Source organism: Eumetopias jubatus, unplaced genomic scaffold (assembly GCF_037043125.1).
Source record: "Eumetopias jubatus isolate StellerSeaLion01/CBP00866 unplaced genomic scaffold, mEumJub1_p1.0 scaffold_7, whole genome shotgun sequence".
NCBI classification, from domain to species: domain Eukaryota; kingdom Metazoa; phylum Chordata; class Mammalia; order Carnivora; family Otariidae; genus Eumetopias; species Eumetopias jubatus.
Genome location: NW_028274813.1, coordinates 134,492,762 through 134,518,021, shown reverse-complemented (window position 1 = coordinate 134,518,021; position 25,260 = coordinate 134,492,762). Strand labels below are relative to the sequence as shown.

General features: G+C 41.8%; 1 protein-coding gene across 5 annotated transcripts in view; it reads left to right on the top strand.

The window, feature by feature from the left end:
* Window positions 1-25,260, top strand: part of FAM169B (Protein) — a 90,798-nt gene that overhangs the window by 44,477 nt on the left and 21,061 nt on the right. For all 5 annotated transcript variants that reach the window (XM_028122834.2, XM_028122830.2, XM_028122831.2 and 2 more), the window contains exons 4-5: window positions 5,535-5,620; window positions 11,319-11,496. In XM_028122834.2, coding sequence (XP_027978635.1) covers window positions 5,535-5,620; window positions 11,319-11,496 — 264 coding nt within the window. The remainder of the gene's footprint in view (window positions 1-5,534; window positions 5,621-11,318; window positions 11,497-25,260) is intronic.

Here is a 25,260-nt window from a genome sequence, read left to right as displayed (position 1 = left end):
ATTTGGTCCAGTGTGTCATTTAAAGTCTTTATTTCCTTGTTGATCTTTTGCTTAGATGATCTGTCCATTTCAGTCAGGGGGGTGTTAAAGTCCCCCACTATTATTGTATTGTTGTCAATGTGTTTCTTTGCTTTTGTTATTAATCGCCTTATATAATTGGCTGCTCCCATGTTCAGGGCATAGATATTTACAATTGTTAGATCTTCTTGTTGGATAGACCCTTTAAGTAGGATATAGTGTCCTTCCTCATCTCTTATTACAGTCTTTGTTTTAAAATCTAGTTTGTCTGATATAAGGATTGCCACCCCAGCTTTCTTTTGGTGTCCATTAGCATGGTAAATGGTTTTCCACCCCCTCACTTTCAATCTGGGGGTGTCTTTGGGTCTAAAATGAGTCTCTTGCAGACAGCATATTGATGGGTCTTGTTTTTTAATCCAATCTGATAGCCTGTGTCTTTTGATTGGGGCATTTAGCCCATTTACATTCAGGGTAACTATTGAAAGGTATGAATTTAGTGCCATTGTATTACCTGTAAGGTGACTGTTAACTGTCTGTTGTCTGTGTTCGTTTCTGCTCTTTGCTGCTTTTAGGTTCTCTCTTTGCTTAGAGGACCCCTCTCAATATTTCTTGGAGGGCTGGTTTCGTGTTTGCAAATTCCTTTAGTTTTTGTTTGTTCTGGAAGTTTTTTATCTCTCCTTCTATTTTCAATGATAGCCTAGCTGGATATAGTATTCTTGGCTGCATATTTTTCTCGTTTAGTGCTCTGAAGATATCTTGCCAGTCCTTTCTGGCCTGCCAGGTCTCTGTGGATAGGTCTGTTGCCAATCTAATGTTTCTACCATTGTAGGTTACATATCTCTTCTCCCGAGCTGCTTTCAGGATTTTCTCTTTGTCTCTGAGACTCGTAAGTTTTACTATTAGATGTTGGGGTGTTGACCTATTATTATTGATTTTGAGAGGGGTTCTCTGTGCCTCCTGGATTTTAATGCCTGTTTCCTTCCTCACATTAGGGAAGTTCTCTGCTATAATTTGCTCCAATATACCTTCTGCCCCTCTCTCTCTCTCTTCTTCTTCTGGGATCCCAATTATTCTAATGTTGTTTCATCTTATCGTATCGCTTCTCTCTCGAATTCTGCCCTCGTGATCCTGTAGTTGTTTCTCTCTCTTTTTCTCAGCCTCTTTATTTTCCATCATTTGGTCTTCTATATCGCTGATTCTCTCTTCTGCCTCATTTATCCTAGCATTTAGTGCCCCCATTTTTGATTGCACCTCATCAATAGCCTTTTTGATTTCGATTTGGTTAGATTTTAGTTCTTTTATTTCTCCAGAAAGGGTTTCTCTAATAACTTCCACGCTTTTTTCAAGCCCAGCTAGTATCTTTAAAGTCATGATTCTGAACTCTAGGTCCGACATCATACTAATGTCCGTATTGAGTAGGTCCCTGGCTGACGGTACTATCTCTTGTTCTTTTTGCTGAGGTGATTTCTTTCGTCTTGTCATTTTGTCCAGAGGAGAATAGATGAATGAGAGAACAAAATGCTAACAGGTTTACAACGTCCCCAGCAAATATACTGTATACAAATCAGAAAAGACCTGAAACCAGGGGAAAAGAAAGGGAAAGAAAGAAAAAAGAAAGAGAAAAAAAAAAAAAAGATAAAAACAAAAACAAAACAATACAAAAAAAGCAGAATATGATCAAATATGATCAGGCTAGTGCATAGATCAGTGCCACACACTAGATTTTGGGCGTATTTTGGTCTGTTAGAAAAAAGTGCCTCCTAAAATTTTAAAGGAAGAAAGACATATATGTACAAAATAAGGGTTGATACAATGAAGGGATGGAAGATGACTGTAAAGATGAAAATTATAAAAGATTTTATAAAAGGACTTGGTAAGATAAGTTGTTTGAAATAGGAAAGAAGATTTAAGAAAAAAAAAAAAAAAGGGAGAGAATGTGATCAGGCAGGAGACTAGAACAAAGCCATACACTAGTGATTTAGGGTATATTTTGATCTGTTAGAAGAAAGTGTACCTCAAAATTTTAAAGAGAGAACAACTTATATATATATGCCAAAAATAAGGGTAACTACTACGAAGGGATAAAATATGACTCTAAAAATGAAAAATAAAAAATTTTTTTTTTTAAAAGGGGATTGATAAGATGTTGGTTGAAAAAGGGAAAAAGAAAAATAAAAAAAATAGTCAACAAAAATTAACTTTGATGAAATAATGAATCATGGTAAAAAAAAAAAAAAAAAGCCATGAATCTATGTGCAGTATTCCCCTAGCGCTGGAGTTCTCCCATTCCCCTTGATCGATCAACTTGGTCTTGGCTTGCTGGCTGTTTGTGCTGATCTTCTGGGGGAGGGGCCTGTTGCTGTGGTTTCCAAATGTCTTTGCCGGAGGCAGAATTGCCCCGCCCTTGTCGGTCTGGGCTAAGGAAGCTGCTCCGGTTTGCTCTCAGGAGCTTTTGTTCCCTGCAAGCTCTTGGTACAGCTTTGGAGGACCAGGGCAGAAATGGTGGCCTCCCAATCTCCACCCGGAGGAGCTGAGAACTCGGGGCCCCGCTCCTCAGTGTGCCCACAGAGGAAAGCAGTCACTCCCGTGTCCCCGGTCTCCGGCCGCACTCCGTGCTCACCCGGCCTGTGATCCAGCGTTGCTATCTCTGGCACCTGACCCCGCGCGGAGTCTCCAAACCCAGCAGATCCCTGCAGTGCGTTCCCGCACCGCTCCTCCCCAGGAAGGAAGGGGAGTCTCCCCGGATCTGCTGCTTGCTGGGTCCCTGCTGGAGGCGCAGTGGCCCGACTGGGCCGCGGATCACAGTTTATGGCCACCCCGAGCTGAGAGCCCGCGCCTCGGCTCCGTCTCTGCAGCCGGCTTCCCCGCTCTGATACCTGGGAGCTCTGGCGCACTCAGACACCCCTGGTCTCTCTGTGACCCCAAGGGTCCTGAGACCACACTGTCCCGGGAGGACTCCACCCCCCACTTAGCCACTGCAGCGACGTCCCTCCGCTGAGCCAACTTCTAAAAGGTCCGATTTTGTGCTCCGCGGCTCTAGCACTTGCCAGAAGCGGCCGACGGAGGCCCCTCCCCCGCCGTCTATCCTCCCGAATATCGCCTCGGATTCACTTCTCCGCACGCCCTACCTTCCAGTAAGTGGTCGCTTCTCTGTTCAGAGAGTTGTTGCTACTCTCCTCTTCGATCTCCTGTTGAGTTCGTAGGTGTTCAGAATGGTTTTGATCCCTATTCAGCTGAATTCCTGAGACCAGACGAAATCTAGGTCTCCTACTCCTCCGCCATCTTGCTCCACCCCCTTCCTGACTGTTGTTTTCTGTTCCATGTTATTTTCCTACACATCTTCAGCTAAAAATATTTGACTGGGAAGGTGCATCTTTTTATTGTGTGGCTTCTGGACCCCTCAGGCTCAGACGCCTGGCTTGAAAGCTGGTATAAAAATGGCATTTTTTAATAAAAGGGGTAGAAAAAAAGATACCAGAGGAGAAATTGTGAAATGTGGTACATCCAGACAACGGAATATTATTCAGTGCTAAAAAAGATTTTTGAGATCTCTAGCCAGAAAAAGACAGGGAGGAACCTTAAAGGCATATTACTAAGTGAAAGAAGCCAATCTGAAAAGGACTACAAACCATATGAGTCCAATTAAATGACATTCTAGAAAAGGCAAAAGTATAGAGACTTAAAAAAAAAAATTAGTGGTTCCCAGGGGTGGAGTGGGGGATGAGAGCAAGGGGTTAATAGATGGAGACCAGAGAATTTTTAGGGCAGTGAAAATACTCTGTATGATCCATAATGATAGATGCATGTCATTACACATTTGTCCAAACCCATAGAATGTAGAACAAGAGTGGACTCTAATGTAGATCATGAGCTTTGGGTGACTTTGATGTGTCTGTGTCATCAGTTGTAATACATGTTTCTACTCTGGTGCAGATGTTGATGGTGGGGATGCTATACGTATGTGCAGGCAGAGGGCACATGAGAAGTCTCTGTAACTTCCAATTTTGCTGTGAACCTAAAGCTGCTGTAAAAAATGATCTTAATAAAAAAAAACACCCCAGAATACAACCAAAGTAACTTTGGTGTTTAAATGGAATCCCTATGATTAGATTTGCCTTTGGAGTGGCCACTTGGTAGGGATGGATCAGTGGGGGAGACTGAGGCAGGGAACCAGGTGATGTACTGTCACGGTCTTCTGTGCCTGGTGGCCTGGACCCTGCTGGCATCTGGGGTTGGGGAGGAGGGGATGGAGCCCATCACGAGGTGGCAGGTGGAACTGATTGATTTGGTGGCAGGGGCATGGGTGGGGCGGGGGGAGGGGGGAGAGCTGACTTTGATCAGTTGTCACTGAGCACATTTGACACACAGGGTTCTGTGGTGGGTGTTTGACACCCAGTCCTCACTGGAACTTGTCAGCCACCTTGGGTGATCAGTTTGGGCAACTCTGATGAGGAGCCTGGGGCTTAGTGAGGTTGAGGTTGTTCCAACGTCACCCCTACAATAGTAGGACCCTTGCCCAACATGGAATGGGCAGAATCCACAGGCCTCAGGGACTGTCTAGATTGGGGTGGGGCAGGAGTAGAGGGGGGAGAGATGTCTCTCTTCCTTCTCCTGCAGGTCCAGCCCCAGAGCATCCTTATTCAAAGGCACTCCCGCCACCCTTGCATGATTCACCCCATTTCCTAACAGCTGACTCAGTTCTGGCCTCTGCGAGAGAGCACCACACTTGGAGTCCATGGCTCAGGGGTGGACCCACCTCAGGCCCCCCTCGCCGGCTGCCTTCAGGCTACTTTACCTCTCAGAGTGTCAGTGTCCTCCTCAGAAAAACGCAGGTGGCAGTATCACTATGGGAAGGGAAAAAAAATCATGGAAAAGAAGCCAGTACCAGGCCCAGTGCTGAGGGCGATAAGAAGATTCTGTGCTCGAGGGGTGCCTGGGTGGCTCCGTTGGTTAAGCATCTGCCTTCAGCTCATCTTATGATCTCAGTGTCCTGGGATCGAGCCCCACGTCAGGCTCCCTGCACAGCGGGGAGTCTGCCTCTCTCTCTCCTTCTGTCCCTGTGCCTGCTCATGGTCTCTCTCTCTCTCAAATAAATAAATAAAATCTTAAAAAAAGAAAAAGATTCTGTGCTCGATGGCTTTCAATAATGTTGGATTTGACTCCGTGGGGAGTTCTGAGTTGTGGCACATAACTGGACTTTGGAACAAAAAGATGTAATTCTTTTCCATCGAATTTGGTGTATAGCGCTTTTTGCCCAATAACATCGGGACACGTAACCTACTGTTTTGGAGGCGGGAATGGGCCATCTGCGAAGACCTCTGTGAAGACCTTCAGGTGAGAGTGGTCACTCTGTCCTGGTCAGTGCTCTTGGAGAACTTAGCTCTAGAAACATCACCTGCTTTACCCACACATACTTATCTGTGCACCTTGACAGTAGCTGCAGGCTGGTGAAACCGCCCCTCTAGTGGCTGGCTGGCTGTGCGCATATCATCATTTTCTCTTGGCTTTCTCTTTAGTGGTGGCTGTTTACATAAAGGAGTCCTGGTGGCCCACTGAAGACGTCCTACGAACCTCTGATCCTGCCAGAGAAGGTCTGATGAAGGTGAGGTTGTGTAGACTGAAATAGTGCAAAACAGGTTTTAAAGTCACTGTGCTTATTATCATGTTAATAATTGAAAGCAGTCTGCCTTGGTGGATTAATCTTCTAAGGCTGCTGAAACAAAGTTTCACAGACGGGGTGCGGGGGGGTGGCGCGGCGCTGAAACAGCAGAAATGTGTTGTCTCATAGGCCCTGAGACTATAAGCCTGAAACCAGGGTTCCTTCTGAGGGCCATGAGGGAGAATCTGTTTCAGGTGTCTGTCCTAGCTAGCTGCTGGGGGCCTCAGGCGTTCCTTGGCCTGGAGATGGCCTTCTCCCCATGTCTTCACATCATCTTCCCTCAGTGAGGGTCTCTCTCTGTGTTCAGATCCCCCCTTCCTATATGGACACCAATCATCTTGGATTAGGGCCCACCCTAATAACCTCATCTTCACTTGATCATCTGTAGAGACTCTATTTCTAAATAAGTCACATTCCCAAGTACTGGGCATTAGGGCTTGCAACATCTTTCTGGGGGATGAGATTAAATCTAGAATGCCCTGCCAGTAAGGAAAATAGTAATAAAAGGCTCTATGCAACAGACATCAGGCTATTGGCAGATCTCTCTTAACCTTCCTGAGTGGCCTCTCATGTTTTCGTTTTAAAACTTAAATCCCCATCGTCTCTCTAGTGTGTAGGAAAATTTTGCCTATTGCGTCCAAGTAATGTTTTTTGGTACTTACTCTGAGTCGGACATTGTGTTAGGTGCTCGCCTATGTCCTCAGACTCTTTATAGGGATTATCTAATTTTAGAATCCTCAAGGTATTTGTTTTGCAGATGAAGAAATTGAGGCTGAGCCACACAGCTAGAGAGTGATTGAACTGGAGACAAACTCCAGTCTCGTTGATATCAGCCCTGGAGGTCTTTAATGGGCTTTATGGAGCCACTGTAAAGCCAAAACCTAGGATGGCAGGGGTGAGGGCAGGTGCCACAGCAGCTCCTCAGAGTCCCTGTGGTGTCTGCTCAAGTGCAGTTTGGCTGGGTCACCAGCTGACGAGAAAGGTAGTAACTAGTGAAGAATTTAGACTATTTGCCTCACGTCTGTCCATTTTCATTTGATTGGCATATTTATCTTAATTCCATAGGTGCTTCTTGGCAGTCTTGAAATGGTGGATCTGTCCACAGTTGTTTGGAATTCCACTTGATCTCCCTCATTGGGACCTACAAATACTGAATGAAGTATCAGTATTCTTTTGGGTTTGGTTTAGAGAACGAATTGATAATCTGGGTTTTTTCCTTCTCTTGAACAATTTAAAAAAACAAAAACAAAAACAAATTCAGTTTTTTTCCCTTTAAACAACAACTTCATTGAGATGTAATTCACATACCATAAATTTCATCCTTTCAAAGTGTACAATTCAGTGATTTTCAGTATTTGCAGAGATGTGCATCAGTCACCACTATTGAATTCTATAATGTTTTCATCACCCCAAAAAGAAACCCCTTACCCATCAGCGGTCACCCCTCATTTCCCTCTTTCCGCAGCCCCTGGCGAGGAATCTACTTTTTGTCTCTATGGATTTGTCTATCCTGGACATTTTGCATCCCTAGAATTGTATAATATGTAGCCTTTTGTGTCCGGCTTCTCTCCCTGAGCATAATGTCTTCAAGGTTCATCCACATTGTAGTATGTGTTAGAGCCTCCTTCCTTTTTATGGCTGGGTCATATCCCACTGCATGGCTACAGCATGTATGTTTATCCATGTATCTGTAGATGGACACATGAGTTGTTTCCACCTTTTGGCCATTAGGAACCATGCCACTATGAACATTTGTGCATAAGTTTTTGTGAGCTTATATGTTTTCAGTTCTCTTGGGTATATACCCAGGAGCGGAATTGCTTGTCATATGGTAATTCTCTATATAACTTGTTGAGGAACCACCGAACTATTTTCCACAGCAGGTGTACCGTTTAACAGTCCCACTGGTAACATCTGATGGCTTCCATCTCTCCATGTCTTCCCTGACACTTGTTATTGTCTGTTTTTTTAATGCTCTCCGTCCTACTGGGTGGGAAGTGGTATCTTATTGTGGTCTTGAGCTGCTTTTCTCTGATGGCTAGGGGAGTTAAACATTTTTTCATGTACTTATTGGCCATTTGTATATCCCCTTTGGGAAAATATCTATTAAAATCCTTGGCCCACTTTTTAATTGGGTTATTTGACGTCTCACTGATGAGTTGTAAACATTTTCCATAGATTCTGGATGCAAGTCCTTATTGCATATATTGCAATATTTGATTTGCAAATATTGTTTTCCCATCTGTGGGTTGTCTTTTTCATGCCTGTTTCCCCTCCCCAGCTTTATTGAGATATATCTGACATAAACATTGTGTAAATTTGAGGCATAGAAGGTGTTGATCTGAAATACTTAATATTGCAAAATGATGGCCACCATGGTGTTGGCTAACACCTGCATCATATTACATAATTACCATTTTTTTTGTGATGAGAACATTTAAGATCTACTCTCTTAGTGACTTTAATACAGTATTATTAGCTATAATTACCCTGCTGTATATTAGATTCCCAGAACTTATTCATCTTATAATTGGAAGTTTGTACCTTTTGACCGACATCTCTCTTCTCCCACCCCCAACCTCTGGTAATCACCATTCTATTCTCTGTTCCGATGAGTTGGGTTTTGTAAGATTTCACATGCACGTGAGATCATGCAGTATTTGTCTTTGCCTGACTTATTTCACTTAGTATAATGCCCTCTAGTTACATCCATATTGTTGCAAACAGCAGGATATTTTCAGGTCTGTTTTTTTTTTTTTTTAAATTTTATTTATTTATTTGACAGAGAGAGACATAGCGAGAGAAGGAACACAAGCAGGGGGAGTGGGAGAGGGAGAAGCAGGCTCCCCGCTGAGCAGGGAGCCTGATGCGGGGCTCAATCTCAGGACCCTGGGATCATGACCTGAGCCGAAGGCAGATGCTTAACGACTGAGCCACCCAGGCGCCCTCAGGTCTGGTTTTAATTGACGCAGTAGATACTGTTTTTTAAAAGTGTCCCCTCCTCCCACCCCCAGCAAATTTAACAGTGGCTTGAGATTCAGCCAATCAGTGTGGGGTACCCAGTGGGATGGCCTGGCGTACTCATTTGTCTTGCTGTTCTGGTCCCTTCCCACAGGTGGGCCAGAGGTATTTAGTGGTTGGGGGTTCTGAATGCCAGGAGGAGTCTGACTTGCTCTTTAAATAAATTTTTTTCCCCCAGAACAAGAGTGGTCACTTCTTCTGTGTGTCAATTCCTCCGTGTTTAGATGGGGGAAACCCCAGATTTTCTGAAAATGTGGCCTATGTTATGGACAGAAAGAAACTTGGATGCTACTTGCACTTAATGAACCGTGTTGTAAAGATCGATCTGCCCCGTCTAGGGAGATAGTTTCCCTCTCCATCTGTAGAATATGGGGTCTTGGCTTTTTTTTTTCTTTTAATTACGTTTTGTTTCTTAGCCAGCTATTCTTCATAAATTAGCAAAAAAAAAAAAAGCCTCAATGTTCTTTCTGTTAACATAATTAGTGGTCCTAATTGAGGGATTAGAACTGGATCTTGGTTTTGTGTTTCCAGAAACGTTTCTAAGTCAGAATCACACATTTCTCCCTGCCCCGACCCTCCCCCCCCCGTAATGAAATTGGATAAATTAAGTGCATTTTCTTTTCTCCTTTTTCTCCTGCCAGTTTTTGATTGGATATTTCCTTTCTGCCAGATGCAATCTGCTTTTCTCTTCTGGCTTTCCTCTGAACTTTTTGGTTTTATAAGTTGAAAAATATAACCTCCCACATCACCCCACTCAGGTTTTGTGACCAGCTAGTGATTCTTCACAGCTGAACTGGATTTGGCTACTACTGTCTGAAATACAAAATTGGGGTGGCTTCTCAGAGCTGAGGTGGTGTGGTTTTCACAATGCATTTCCTCATTTAAGATTTGGCTCCAGATGAAGGTGAACTGTTACATTCTGGACCAATTAATAAATTTATTGGCACCAAACACTTTGTGCCATTTGCAAGAGGGCAGCAAGCTGCCTTATTTTTTATTAGAGCATTTGAAAACAAGTGTTTTTTTTTTACCCATCCTTCCCCAAAAACAAGTGTTTTAAGGACGACTCAGGCAAACTTCTCCCCTGATTAGTGGAAGAAACTGAGGCTCAGAGAGTTGGCATTGCTAAAGATCTTTCAGCAAATCCAGGCTAAGAAGCCACAGTCACAAATGATGATGATGATGATGATAAAACTTTAAGGATTAAGTATTCAATATAAAACTAAGTGTAGATATTTATATTAAACTTCCCTTTTCCAAAGCCTTGGTTGTAATGGCTGAAGATGCAGAAGGCAACCACGGGCTGGGCTGTCGCAGGTGCACCAGCCTGGGATTCAGAAGCCCTAGCCTGTTGTTTTGAGCCTGCCTACCTCTGACAGAGCCCTCATCCAGCTGTCATAAGTCCTTTTTGGAATAAGGCAGGGAAATCAATAAATGTAATCACTTACCCTCCTTGAGTTTCAATTTCCTTGCTTATAAATCAGGACCTCCCCAGCGGGTAAGAGACTCAAATGCTAGCTTGTGGGTGGAAGTCACAGCCCATTTAATGGCATTGATGATCTCATGGTGATGCATAGGACGGGTGACAAATGCCCACACAAGCAGGCTGTCACATAGAAATCTTGTCAGAGTTAAAATTTAATAAAACAATACTGTCACTTGATCAATAGTTGACTAGGTTCATCTGAAGAATCACATTTAGTGCTGGCTTGTGGTTGTCTGGAGGAATGCATTTAGAAGGACTCTGTGACCATGTCCAGGCTCAGCCACAGAGAGTAGGATTGATTAGTTATGTCTGCTGTGGGTGCCGGAGCTGGAGGCCTCCGTTTATGCCACATATTTGCCACCTGTGGGCTATACAAATGCAGAAAATTTTAACAGGCGGGACCATGAAGTCATTTTGACTTGTTAATGCTAAAGCTCTGTGTGGGCCTGACCCTGACCACATAGTTTCCTCACCTGTCATGACATTGTGGGAGGCAAGAAGTGGTTTCATTTTATAGCCTTAGAACAAGATGGCCCTTGACTCCTGGTAATTCTCTGGGATTGGGACTGTAGTGTGTGCTCCAAATCTACCACATCACAAACCATTGAAAATCATCTGCTTCTGATGTAGCCATTGATCCCCCCAATTCTTTTTTTGATGCCCCCAATTCTTAACCATTCTTCTGAGGGCCAGAATTCTGGGACTGTCATTAAAAATGGCAGATTGGATTTATTTCTAGACACATCCAGGGGATCTGCTGAAATGGCTTGCATGCCCCGCCCCCCCACCGCCCCGGAGGTAACTTACTGTTTTGTTGACCTACAGTGGATTGTTCTCTGTCTACTTACATTCCATATAGGTGGCCCGGGAGGGAACCTGGGAGACCCCTCTGGCACTGCCCCTCACTCCTGGAGACCGATGGGTGTGAAAGGTCAGGGTTATGAAAACCCCGGTGAGAAACTATGGTTCACATTTTGGCTCTTGAGCATGAAAGGAATCGTGTGATGGTGGCGCACACACCTGGCCCCGATGTGTGGGTTGATTCCAAGAGCAAAATTTATCGGATGTGATTGTCCTCTCTCATTTGCGTGTTCTTTCTTTCTTATTCTTTTTTTTTTTTTTTTCCCTTCAAAGGTTCGGTCATTTGGGGAAAGGATTGTGCTTTTCATTCTAAACGTCGTTATTTTTGGAAGATTGGAGAGAAATTTGGAAGACGGTGGCATGTTTTTTTTACCTCACTCTGTGAAGGAGCAAGCAAAGATTCTGTGGCGGGATGGATCAGCTGTTGGATTTTACACAACCAAAAGGAAAGGTAAGGGACAGGCTGCCCCGGGTCGGGGCGAGGGGATGGGGTGGGGAGGCTCCCTAGATGTCTGCCTGCTTCCGAGGACTCCCTCAGCACAAGTGTTCCTTGGAGAGAATCTTCTGGCACAGAAGTGTCACTAATTCAGCTGTCCTGTAAATAAACCCAAGTAAACCCAAGGTATGGATTTCATTTTCTCATTGCTCATTTTACTGGCAAATAGGGTGAAAAGCGTGTCCTTTTGATTCCCAGGCAGTGCCATGTCCCTCATAAAATGCTTATTGCTGCTAATGGTGTAAAATGACTCTGCAAAGCACGATGCTCTCCATTTCTTTTCTTTAATGTTACCAATTAGCTGTCAGGAAAAATACCATTGCTAATAGCTGACATGTGGCACAAAAGCACACTGGATGCCCAGATTTATAGACATTACCTCAGAGGAGAGGGAGGTCGGCCATGATAACAAGGTCGGAGTAAAATACTGGGGCTTATTTTTAGGGGCTGCGACGAGAAGTGAGTGTGATACTAGGACCATTTTGCCTCAGGGATTAGGTCTCTTTCTTTAAAGTTGTTTTCTTTAATACTTTCTTGAATTTTTTAAAGGCTGTCAACATCTCTACTCCAAGCAGTCCCAGACCTGTCCTTCAGTTCTTATTAAGTCCTAAATTTGAGGAAGAATAAAGTTTCCCGGTGAACCACCACGGACATGCTGTTCCCCTGGGTTACGTGTTTTTCTCAGGGGGATCAGAAGGCTGATTGTGGTGTTGAGCTTTGTCACACTGTGTGTTTGTTCCACTGGTCCAGGATGGAGCAAATCCACTTTTCTCCCTGTTCTCCCTCTCAGTGTGAGATGACCAGTTTCCCATGCAAGTAACTCTGGTAGTTAACTGTTTGTCAAGGTCAGTCCAGACACTCAAGTAGAGAGGTTGGTTCTATCTGCCTCGTTCTTCCCGAGGCTGACCCAGAACTCAGAGTGGAAGGAGGACCTTAAGATGTCGAGCTGAGGCAGACCGGACGAGGTGCTTGGATTTCTGCCTCTTCTTCATTTTCGATGAATTCCACAAATTTGGTGGAAAGTTCTCTGAAGCTGCTTACTAGGTCACATCGTTTCATCCATGAACTGATTTTTTTAAGTGGCAATTGACTTTTAGTTACTCAATTTATTTCATTTAAGAAGTACAACCGAGTATAAAATTAAATAAAGAAAATATATGTTTCAGGTATACCTTTTCAATTCAGACTTTTTTTTTTTTTTTAACTGCCTTTTGCTGGATTAGCTTATTTTTGGAGAGACAGAATAAAAATATTTCCATTAGAATAATTACATACATGTTGCCACCAGCAATGTGTGAGAGTTCCTTGCCAATACTTGGTATTGTGAGTCTTTTTAATTTTACCTATTCTACAAGGTGGGAAGTAGTATTTAATTTTGATTTTAATTTGCATTTCCCTAATTGTGAGCGATATTGATTATGTTTTCATATGCTTTGTTGATGGTCACATATCTTCTTTAAGTGTCTGTTACATATTTTAGCCCATATTTTATTGGGTTGTTTGCTTAATGCAGTTTCTTTGTATGTTATAGATGGTAGTTCTTTATCAGATATGTATTTGGAAAACATTTTCATTTTGGCACAACAGTATTTTTCAGAGAGCAGACATTTGAAATTTTGATGAAATCTATTTTTTATCAGTTTACCAATTTTCATTATTCAGTTCAAAATATTTTCTAATTCGTGATTTTTATGAGTTCTTTAAGTTTTAAATTTCCAGATATTTCAGATGTTTTACTTATTTATTTTTGATTTTTAACTTAATTCTGTTGCAGTAAGAGAATGTAGTCTATTACATTTTAAGATTTTAGAAACTATTGAGAATCATTTAATGGCCCATTATATGGTCTGTATTGGTAGACATTCCCTGTGGACTTGAAGAAATATGTATATTCTGCAGGTTTTGGGTTTAGTGTTCTGGAAATATCAGTTGGGATAAGGTAATTAATAATGTCATTTAGATTTTCTACATTCTTACTGGTATTTTTGTCTAGTTCTATCAATTTCTGAGAGTTTGTTAAAGTCTATGATTGTGGATTCCTCTCTCATTTTAGTTGTGTTAGTTTTTACTTTATGTGTTTTGAAGCTTTGTTATCAGTCACATCTATATTTATGATTTTATACCTACCTGATATATTGACCATTTTATCATAATGAAGTCCCCAATTGTCTTCAGTAATATTTCTTGTTATGAAGTCTGTTTTGTCTGATATTAATATATAGACCCATCATCTTTCTTATGCTTATTGTTTGCATGGAATACATTCTTTGTATCTTTTTACTATTAGTCTTTTTATGTCTTTATTATCTGAAGCATATATTTTGTTGACAGAATACAACTGGGTCTTGGATTCTATTTATTTATTTATATATTTATTTACTTTTAGATTTTATTTATTTGTCAGAGAGAGAGAGAGAGAGCGTGTGCATGCTCACACAAGCAGGGGGAGTGGCCGGCAGTGGGAGAAGCGGGCTCCCTGCTGAGCAAGGAGCCCAATGCAGGACTCAATCCCAGGAACCTGGGACCTGGGACCTGAGATGAAGGCAGACACTTAACCTCCTGAGCCACACAGACATCCCTGGGTCTTGGATTTTAAACCTAGTCTTAAAAATGTCTGTCTTTAAAAAAAAAAAAAAGTCTGTCTTTTGAATGGAGTGTTAGTTCACTTACATTTAATTATTGATATATACTGAGGTCTTCCCTTTTGCAGTTTGTTTTGTGTCTTCTGTATTTTTTGTTCCTCTGTCCCTCCGTTATGTCTTCTTTTATTTTAATCAGATATTTTTTACTATTTCATTTTAATTTCTCTATTGGCTTTCTAGTTCTATATTTTTGCATTTTTAAATTTTTAGTTTTTGCTCCAGGGATCACATATGCATCTTAAACTTTTCCCAATCTACTTACAGTTAATATTGAATTACTTCAGATGAAATATAGAAATCTTGCAACAGTGTATTTTTGTTTACCTCTTATTTACATAGTGCTATTGTTATATATTAGATCTGTTTATGTTATAAACCTATCATTGTGGATTTATAATTTTTAATTTAGTAGTCATATCTTTTAAAATAAATAAATATAGTTAAAATCTTTCTCACATACTTATCTTTTAAAAAAATTTTAATATAGGTCCCACTTGCCATTCAGTGTCATTTTTCCTTTAGGTCAAATTACTTCCTTTAGAATTTGCTGTAGTGTGGTTCTGCTGGCAAAAAATATCTCAGTTTTTGTTTACTGAAAATCTATTTTATTTTGCAGTCATATTTGAAGGATAGTTTAGCTGGATATAGAATTATTACTGATAATCTTCTCCCCCCCACCCCCAACCTCCAGTGCTTTGAATATGTTTTTCCAGTCTTCTGGCTTTCAGAGTTTCTGGTGAAAAGTCAGCCAGTTATTTATTATTATTCCCTCATACATAACATGTAGGTTTCTCTGATTGCTTTCAAAGTTTTCCCTTTAACTTTAGCTTTTTTATAGTTTGACTGTAGTGTGCGTCTAGGAATGACTTTATTTTTGTTTATCTTTCTTGAGGTTCAGTGAGCTTCTTGAATCTTTATGTTTTCTACCATATTTTGGAAGTTTTGGGTCATTATTTCTTCAGTTTTTTTTTTTTTTTAAATTCTGCTTTCATTGTTCTTTTCCTGGGCTTCCAGTTGTGTGTGTGCTGGGGTGCTTCATAATGTCTTAAGTTTTGTCTCAGAGGTTTTATTCATTTTTCTTCAAACATTTTTCTTTGTTGGATAATTTCTACTGGCACATATTCAAGTTCATTTGCCATCTCCAATCTGTTGTTGAGCCCATTGAAAATTTGGTTATTATACTTTTAAGCTCTAGAATTTATATTATTTTTTGTAGTTGCTATTTTTCTGTTGAGATTTTCCATGTATTTCCCTTTAACTTTTTGAATTATTTTATTTCAATACTTTGAATATATTTGTAAAGCCATTTTGAGGCCTTTGCAAAGTTCAACATCTGGGTCTATTTAAAATTAGTTATATCGACTACCTTTTTGTTTTTTTTCCCCTTGAGTATGGGTCACACTTCCCTGTTTTTTTTCATGTTGAATAATTTTTGGTTGAAAATTAGATGTTGCAGATATAGTGTAACAACTCTATAATTTTTTGGTGTGTGTTTTCTGAGGATTTTTAGATTTTTGATCTAGTAGCTCTTCAACCTGCCTACCTTGAAATGGTAGACTTTGTCGCCTTTGTGATCTATTGCTGCTGACATCTGTCTGTGTAATTTCCCACGGCTGTTTCTTTAGCTGGACCCTGTAGAGGTCTTCCCCGTGACTGCAGATTTGGTGGCCAAAGATTTGAATATGGATTTGGCTTACCTTTCTTTTTTTTTTTTTTTTTTTGTGGTTTTGTGTTTTGTTTTGTTTGTTTTTGGCTCCTGCTGGTTTGGGGTTCTGTACTTTCACTGTTCAAGCCCATTTGGCTTCAGCTCTCTGCCACCTGAGCTGTCTCAGTTGAGGAATGTCTGTATTTGAGAAAAGAATCAAACTCTCAGATCTGATTCTGTGTGGTGCCATTTTTCAAACTATCTCTCTGGTCTTTGGTGTATTTCTTGTTGGGTTCCATGGGGGCTCCTTCACTCATGTGTAGGCTAGCTGTAAGCTAGGGATTTGGGCAGTTGCTCTCAATTTGAGTTTGGTTCATTCTGTGATTCTCATGCTGCTTTAACTTTCCAGCTGCTTTCCTAATCCTAAATCTGATCTCTGACACCTTTAACTGGTAATGTTTCAGCTTTTCCCACCATTGTTTTCTGTAGCTTTGCGGGTTGAGTTATACCCCATGGCCAGTAAACTGCAAACTCATAGGTTTTACCTAGTCCAGTTGCAGTTTTGTTTTGTTTTCTTTTTTTAAGTAGGCTCCAGGCCCAATGTGGAGCCCACCACCAGGCTTCAACTCACGACCATGAGATCAACACCTGGGCTGAGATCAAGAGCTGGACGTTTAACCAACTGAACCACCTAGGTGCTCTTTCCAGTTGCAATTTCCTGAAATTAAATTTTTGTCTACCTAGTGGTGTCTTTAAATGATTTCTTACATTTATTTCTTAAGTAGTTATTATATGTGGGATTCGCACAACCATTTCCTTCCACCACCATTATCTGATGGGGATCCTGTTCAGGTATGGATCATAGAATTTTATTCCTTTCCTTCTCATCTTTTTCTATAATCAGAGAGAGGGATATATCTTGATGAATTAAGAAATGGTTAGTGTAGCAGGGTGCCTGGGTGGCTCAGTCATTAGGCGTCTGCCTTCAGCTCGGGTCATGATCCTGGGATACTGGGGTTGAGTCCTGTGTGGGGCTCCCTGCTCAGTGGGGGGCTTGTTTCTCCCTCTCCCTCTGCTGCTCCCCCTGCTTGTGCCCTCTCTCTCTCTGTGTCATATAAATAAATAAAATCTAAAAAAAAAAAAAGAAATGGTTGATATAGCAGTATATAAGTATGTTAAACAAAACGATTTAGTGAATAGATATATTTTATTATGTCTTATTATTTGCACACATGATCTACGAAAAATCACAGTGAATACGTGTAGTTTAATGGACTACAATAGGAGGAGTTTGTAGTTCAAAAGTTCAGAACCGTTAATGTTTCTTCAGTCTCAGCTCTGTCCTCTGTGCTTGTCAGGGCATTATGCAGTGTTTTTGTGTTGATGCTGAGGATATGGGCATAGCACAGGGCATGCTTCTCAACTTCGCAGCATTACAATTTTTCTTCATGAGATTAGATCCTTTTGATTCAGAATATCTGTTAATTTAGCTTAAGCTGGGCTGCGGTGTATAATTTCATTCTGAGAGGAAAAGAAAATGTGCAGATTCACTGCATAAATTGGATCACAGGGGCCAGGGGCCACCTATTTAAGAGTATACATTGTTTCTAAGTGCTCTCTTGGCACATACTTTTAAGTATTTTAAAAATTTATTAGACAGTAAAATTGACCTTTTTTTTTTTTTTGCTTTACAGTTCTGTGAATTTTTACCTATGTATAGATTCATATGACTACAACCATAATTAAAATACAGAGTAAAACCCACCATCCCCAAAACCTCCTTCATGTTATCTCTAGTCATTCTGTACCTGCCAGTTGCCACCTGAAAACCCTGGCAGCCATTGATTTGTTCTCCATCACTATTGTTTTGTCTTTTCTAGAGTGTTATGTAATGGAATCATATAGTTTGTAACCCTTTGAGACTGACCCTTTTCTTCTTTTTTTTATGATTTTATTTATTTTAGATAGAGATAGCACGAGCAGAGGGGAATAGGAGAGGAACAGGGAAAGAATCTCAAGCAGACTCCAAGGTGAGTGCGGAGCCTGACCTGGGGCTTGATCCCAGGACTCCAAGATCATGACCTGAGCTGAAATCAAGACCCGGCCGCTCCAACAACTGAGCCACTCAGGTGCCCCAAGAGACTGACTCTTTTCACTCAGCGTAATGCCTTTATTCATCCAAGTCAATGTGTAGATCAGTAGTTTGTGCCTCTTTATTGCTGAGGAGCACATTCAATTTGAAACAAGTGGGTGCCTTTGTATAGGCTGAATGAGATCTTTTCAGGTAGACCTCTCTTTGGGAATATTTCTTAATAGGCTGGTTTGAATTTCTCCCTTCATTTGACTGTTCAGTAATTGTCTTTCTTATGAAATATTGACACTTCAGCCATTTAACTATTTTATGTTGAAATTCTCCCTAGGTAATCAAAACTAATGAGGTTTTACTTTAACTTTTGTTCTCAAACCACTAGTCCACAAGACTGTTAGCTTTCAAGGGAAGAAAATACTGGACTGGTAAGTGGCAAGTTGGCCAATTTGAGGCAGAGCTAAGAAGTGTTTTGCTTTTGTATAAAAATCTAAAAAGAACAGCTTTATATTTCAGATGTCTGAAAGCTCCAACACTAATGCAAATCATAAAAACAGGAGTGGCACTTAAAAGTATTAAATTAGGTGATTTGCAATCCAGACAAGCATGTGACCTTCAAGATGGCAGTGATGTTTCGAAGTGACCTCAGCTGCCCTGCTCATCACAGTGGGGGGGGGTCTTCTGCTCTCCCCTTCCCCAGATGTCCAGTGCCACAGGTACCTCCTGCTGGGTTGTCTCATCAGGCCGGCCCCCCTCAGGCCATCTTCTGGACTTCAGCAGAAACAAAAGTAACAAAGTGGCGTGAGTGGGGAGTGTGGTGTTGGATCAGGTACCAACTCTGCTGCCCAGTGAGAAAGGGGTTGCTGTTGGTGAGGAATGGAGGTCCCCTTGAAGACGGGGTATTGGAGGGTGCAGGGGGAAATGCACGGGATGCAGCCTGGCTTCTTCTGCTGGGATGTGCACCAGCAGCTGCTACATTCTTAGCCTTGCACACCTGCTAACTTACCCACTTATATCTCCTGCTTCCTCATAACCTTGACTTTAGTTTGCCACGATGCCCACCTGGCCTCTCCCTGTACCTGCTTTAAAGGGCCAAGATCTATTGTGGTCCTTGTTTCACTTCATTTAAAGTCTCTCGAAAGAGGGCGCCTGGGTGGCTCAGTTGGTTAAGTGACTGCCTTCGGCTTAGGTCATCATCCTGGAGTCCTGGGATCGAGTCCCGCATCAGGCTCCCTGCTCAGCAGTGAGTCTGCTTCTCCCTCGGACCCTCCCCCCTCTCATGCTCTCTCTCTATCTCATTCTCTCTCTCAAATAAATAAATAAAATCTTTAAAAAAAAAAGTCTCTCGAAAGAATCAGATTGGTCCAGCTGGCCTGTGGATTGGTTTTCTTGTGCATCATGGGTCTACCTTTAGCTCGACTGTGGATGGGGGGGCTGGCTTTCATGGTCCAGATATGGCCACCTGACCTTCGTTCTTAGCTGTGGTGGGGCAATTTTAAAGGACTCTGGGCTGGATAGACAGCCCATAATAATCCATGGAAGAATCCTGTTTATAAAGTCTCAGTCCGGCCTGGAATACTTGCAGTCACCACCACCAGGCAGCCCTTCACTGCTGCACAGTGGTCGACATGTAATAGAAGGAGTGCTCAGCAGGCAGTTTGTGCTGCTCATGTATTATGGGCTACAGGAGTTCTCAGGCTCCATCCAAGACCTGCTGCATCAGAAACCCTGGGCCCCCACGATCTGTCTTAACAAGCCCTCCAGGTGACTCCCAAGGACTGAAGTTGGAGAACCACTCACCCAAAGCATACATTCTCAGTGGGGGGGCATTGCCCCCAACAATCAAACCTTCTTTTTTGGGGAGCAAAAGAATCATGGATAATACAATGGTCTGTGTCTCTCCAAACCTAAACCCTACCCCACAAAGCCTTATTCCTTAGTATTTAGTTGCGGGGTAGGGGGGTGGTGATTAGGAAAAAATGGCTCCTTAGGTTGGTGATAATGAGAAAACATTTGGGTGACACCACTTGAGAGTGTATACTTAAAAGAGAAACTGCTAGGGGCACCTGGGTGGCTCAGTCAGTGAAACGTCTGCTTTTGGCTCAGGTCATGATCCCAGGGTCCTGGGATCGAGTCCCGCATTGGGCTCTCTGCTCAGCGGGGAGCCTGCTTCTCCCTTTGCCCCTCTTCCTGCTCTTGCTTTTTCTCTCTCTCTCAAATAAATAAGTAAAATCTTAAAAAAAAAAAAGAAAAAGAAAGGAACTGCTAGCTGAAGCACATACTCAGCTTCCCCTGAGGGGATGCACAGCTGTCTCCCACAATGGTTGGACATGTGTATACTGTCACCTGCAAAAGGCAAAGAGTGTTTGGTGCTCCACATCTTTATCAACATCGGTATTGTCCAGCTTTTTTTGTGGTTGCTGATCCCGTGGCTATGAAATATTTTATTTTAGAGCCTATTTTCTGATCGTTGCTAGTCGGATAGAAATGCCATCCATCTCTTACTGTTGATCTTATGTCTGTTAACCTTGCTAGACTTCCCTCTTAGTTCTATAATTTGTTGGTAGTTTTTTTTTTAAATTTTTTATTGTTATGTTAATCACCATATATTACATCATTTGTTTTGATGTAGTGTTCCATGATTCATTGTTTGTTCATAACACCCAGTGCTCCATGCAGAATGTGCCCTCTTTAATACCCATCACCAGGCTAACCCATCCCCCTACCCTCCTCCCCTCTAGAACCCTCAGTTTGTTTTTCAGAGTCCATCATCTCTCCTGGTTCGTCTCCCCCTCTGACTTACTCCCCTTCATTCTTCCTCGCCTGCTATCTTCCTCTTTTTCTTTTTTCTTAAAATATGTTGCATTATTTGTTTCAGAAGTACAGATCTGTGATTCAACAGTCTTGCACAATTCACAGCGCTCACCGTAGCACATACCCTCCCCAATGTCTATCACCCAACCACCCCATCCCTCCCACCCCCGACCACTCCAGCAACCCTCAGTTTGTTCCTGAGATTAAGAATTCCTCATATCAGTGAGGTCATATGATACATGTCTTTCTCTGATTGACTTATTTCACTAAGCATAACACCCTCCAGTTCCATCCACGTCATTGCAAATGGCAAGATCTCATTCCTTTTGATGGCTGCATAATATTCCATTGTGTATATATACCACAGCTTCTTTATCCATTCATCTGTCGATGGACATCTTGGCTCTTTCCACAGTTTGGCTATTGTGGACATTGCTGCTATAAACATTGGGGTGCATGTACCCCTTCAGGTCCCTACATTTGTATCTTTGGGGTAAATACCCAGTAGTGCAATTGCTGGATCGAATGGTAGCTCTAATTTCAACTGTTTGAGGAACCTCCATACTGTTTTCCAGAGGGGTTGCACCAACTTGCATTCCCACCGACAGTGTAGGAGGGTTCCCCTTTCTCCACATCCCCGCCAACATCTGTCGTTCCCTGACTTGTTAATTTTAGCCATTCTGACAGGTGTGAGGTGGTATCTCATTGAGGTTTTGATTTGGATTTCCCTGATGCCGAGCAATGTTGAGCACTTTTTCATGTGCCTGTTGGCCATTTGAATGTCTTCTTTGGAAAAATATCTGTTCATGTTTTCTGCCCATTTCTTGATTGGATTATTTGTTCTTTGGGTGTTGAGTTTGATAAGTTATTTATAGATTTTGGATACTAGCCCTTTATCTGATATGTCATTTGCAAATATTTTCTCCCATTCTGTCGGTTGTCTTTTGGTTTTGTGGACTGTTTCTTTTGCTGTGCAAAAGCTTTTTATCTTGATGAAATCCCAATAGTTCATTTTTGCCCTGGCTTCCTGTGCCTTTGGCGATGTTTCTAGGAAGAAGTTGCTGCGGCTGAGGTCGAAAAGGTTGCTACCTGTGTTCTCCTTTAGGATTTGGATGGACTCCTGTCTCACGTTTAGGTCTTTCAACCATTTGGAGTCTATTTTTGTGTGTGGTGTAAGGAAATGGTCCAGTTTCATTCTTCTGCATGTGGCTGTCCAATTTTCCCAACACCATTTGTTGAAGAGACTGTCTTTTTTCCATTGGACATTCTTTCCTGCTTTGTCAAAGATTAGTTGACCATAGAGTTGAAGGTCCATTTCTGGGCTCTCGATTCTGTTCCATTGATCTATGTGTCTGTTTTTGTGCCAGTACCATACTGTCTTGATGATGACAGCTTTGTAATAGAGCTGGAAGTCCAGAATTGTGATGCCGCCAGCTTTGCTTTTCTTTTTCAACATTCCTCTGGCTATTCGGGGTCTCTTCTGGTTCCATACAAATTTTAGGATTATTTGTTCCATTTCTTTGAAAAAAATGGATGGTATTTTGATGGGGATTGCATTGAATGTGTAGATTGCTCTAGGTAGCATTGACATCTTCACAATGTTGGTTCTCCCAATCCATGAGCATGGAACGTTTTTCCATTTTTTTGTGTCTTCTTCAATTTCTTTCCTGAGTATTTTATAGTTTTCTGAGTACAGATCCTTTGCCTCTTTGGTTAAATTTATTCCTAGGTATCTTATGGTTTTGGGTGCAATTGTGAATGGGATCGACTCCTTGATTTGTCTCTCTTCTGTCTTGTTGTTGGTGTATAGGAATGCCACTGATTTCTGTGCATTGATTTTATAGCCTGCTACTTGACTGAATTCTTGTATGAGTTCTAGCCGTTTTGGGGTGGAGTCTTTTGGGTTTTCCACATACAGTATCATATCATCTGCAAAGAGTGAGAGTTTGACTTCCTCTTTGCCGAGTTGGATGCCTTTGATTTCTTTTTGTTGTCTGATTGCTGTGGCTAGGACTTCTAATACTATGTTGAATAGCAGTGGTGAGAGTGGACATCCCTGCCGCGTTCCTGACCTTAGGGGGAAAGCTCTCAGCTTTTCCCCATTGAGAATGATATTCGCTGTAGGTTTTTCGTAGATGGCTTTTATGATGTTGAGGTATGTACCCTCTATCCCTATACTCTGAAGAGTTTTGATCAAGAAAGGATGCTGTACTTTGTCAAATGCTTTTTCTGCATCTATTGAGAGGATCATATGATTCTTGTTCTTTCTTTTGTTAATGTATTGTGTCACGTTGATTGATTTGCGGATGTTGAACCAGCCTTGCAGCCCAGGGATAAATCCCACTTGGTCGTGGTGAATAATCCTTTTAATGTACTGTTGGATCCTATTGGCTAGTATTTTGGTGAGAATTGTTGGTAGTTTCTTTGGTGGTTTTCTTTGGCTTTTATAATTTTCCTTTGCTCTAGGACACATGGACTAGATTATGTGCAGGGTCCAGCACAGAGTTGAGCTGGAGCAGTTCTTGCTCCTGTAATCTAAAAAGGAGGTGAATTACTCATACAGATTTTTTTAAATTTTATTTATTTATTTATTTATTTGACAGAGAGAGACACAGTGAGAGAAGGAACACAAGCAGGGGGAGTGGGAGAGGGAGAAGCAGGCTCCCCGCGGAGCAGGGAGCCCGATGTGGGGCTCAATCCCAGGACCCTGGGATCATGACCTGAGCCGAAGGCAGATGCTTAATGACTGAGCCACACAGGCGCCCCCAGATTTTCTTCTATTTAACAACCTGAGATAAAGTCAACTTGGCCAAAGTTATTTAAGCAGATAAACTCTTTTCCCCAATATTTTAGAGATAAATCAAATTTCGTGGCACCTTATAAATAAATTCTTATTTTTTTAAATTCCTCTTATAATAGTAAAGTACATACAAATAAAACTTTTAGAAGAAAAATGATATAATTAATGCTTATCTCTAAATGTCTCTTGTTTGGGGGTGGTTCATGGTTAATGCATTGTTTTCAGTTGTTCTCGAGAAAAGAAAATTATTACAAATAGGTGTTATAAACATTTAGTCCTCCCTGTAAAAGTGATGTTTTTCTGGAGCAGGCATTGGCAACTATGGCCTGTAGGTCAAATTCTGCTCGTCGCCTATTTCTGTAAATAGAGTTTTATTGGAACATAGCCATGCCCATTCATATTGTCCACAGCTGATTTTGTACAACTGCAGAGATGAGTGCTTGTCCTAAAGCCTAAAGTATTTTCTGTCTGGAATTTACAGAAAAAGTTTGCTGGTGCCTAGTCCAGCAAATACAATTTAAATGTCTCATACTTTAAAAAATAAAATGATTTTATGCAGATAGGTGTTAGCAGGGCTCCCTGGTGGGAAGAATTCAGGAACATCCAGATCATTTACTGGTGTCTTCAGTAGATGCTCAGCTGCCCCAGGTTCCAAGGAAGTCTGGCTCTGATCCCGGTTCCAAGGGATATCTGGCTCTGACCTTGTACAGTGGGTTCACCACCCACAGGTAGTATGATTGTAACAAAAGGAGAGTGCTAATGGTTGGCAAAAGTTAACACTTTTAGCTAGTTCTCTGTTGGGTTTCCATGGGTTAGGAGTATCCCAAATATCTTTATAGTCTGAACTTAATCTCTTGGACTAGCAACTGTTGCCTGAATCTGGATTTTTAGAGCAGTTATTCTTAAAATGTGTCACAGAGCCAAGTGTCTGCACCCACCATGGACAGCATATTGTCTTTGGGATTAGCAGGGCAAACCTGGACAGGTGCTTCCTAGCACCGACAAATGCTACTTTGCAAAAGGAAACGCACCAAGAGCCAGGCTGCATTTGGCCAGGCACTTGGATGTTTTGTGCCTTGGGGCCTCCCATCATAACTTCCCCGGTGCCCAGGTCTTAGTTCTCAAAAACAGCCGGCGGTGGGAATACACCCACCCACAGTCATAGACTGTTGTCTCGCCACCTGCCTGTTTTATCTTCCTCCTGACAAATCTCTCTCTTTGAAGCAGATTCTGTTTCTTCTATTACTTTCTGGCCGCCTGTTGCTATCATTTCCCCTGTGATGCACCATCTGTGAATGCTGTCTTAGGTATTCCAAAATTCCCTCAATGAATTCGTGAAGTAACGCTCCTTGTCTTTTTCTGTGTTTTGTTGGGGCGCCTATTTTTAATGGACAGCCTGTTGGCACCACGTTGCCTCCTCTTTGGTAGGCTTTGTTTCCTTCTCTCAGAGGTTCTGTCTTCAGGTCCTCCCAGGCTGTTGAAGGCAAAGCCTTCATTATGTGCAGTCTTAGTTCATGCCCCTTGGTCATGGTTTCCTAACAGATACCTTACTGATTCTGCATCTCCTCGAGAACAGCCAGGGTGGTGAGCAGAGAAACCAGCCCCTTACCATGATCTAGATTAACTTTGTGCACCCTCTTGAATTCAGTTTGTTAATATTGGTTTAAATTTTTTTGATTTATGCTTCAGAATTACTGTTGTTTACGTATTTTTCTGATCCTTGGCTGTTTTT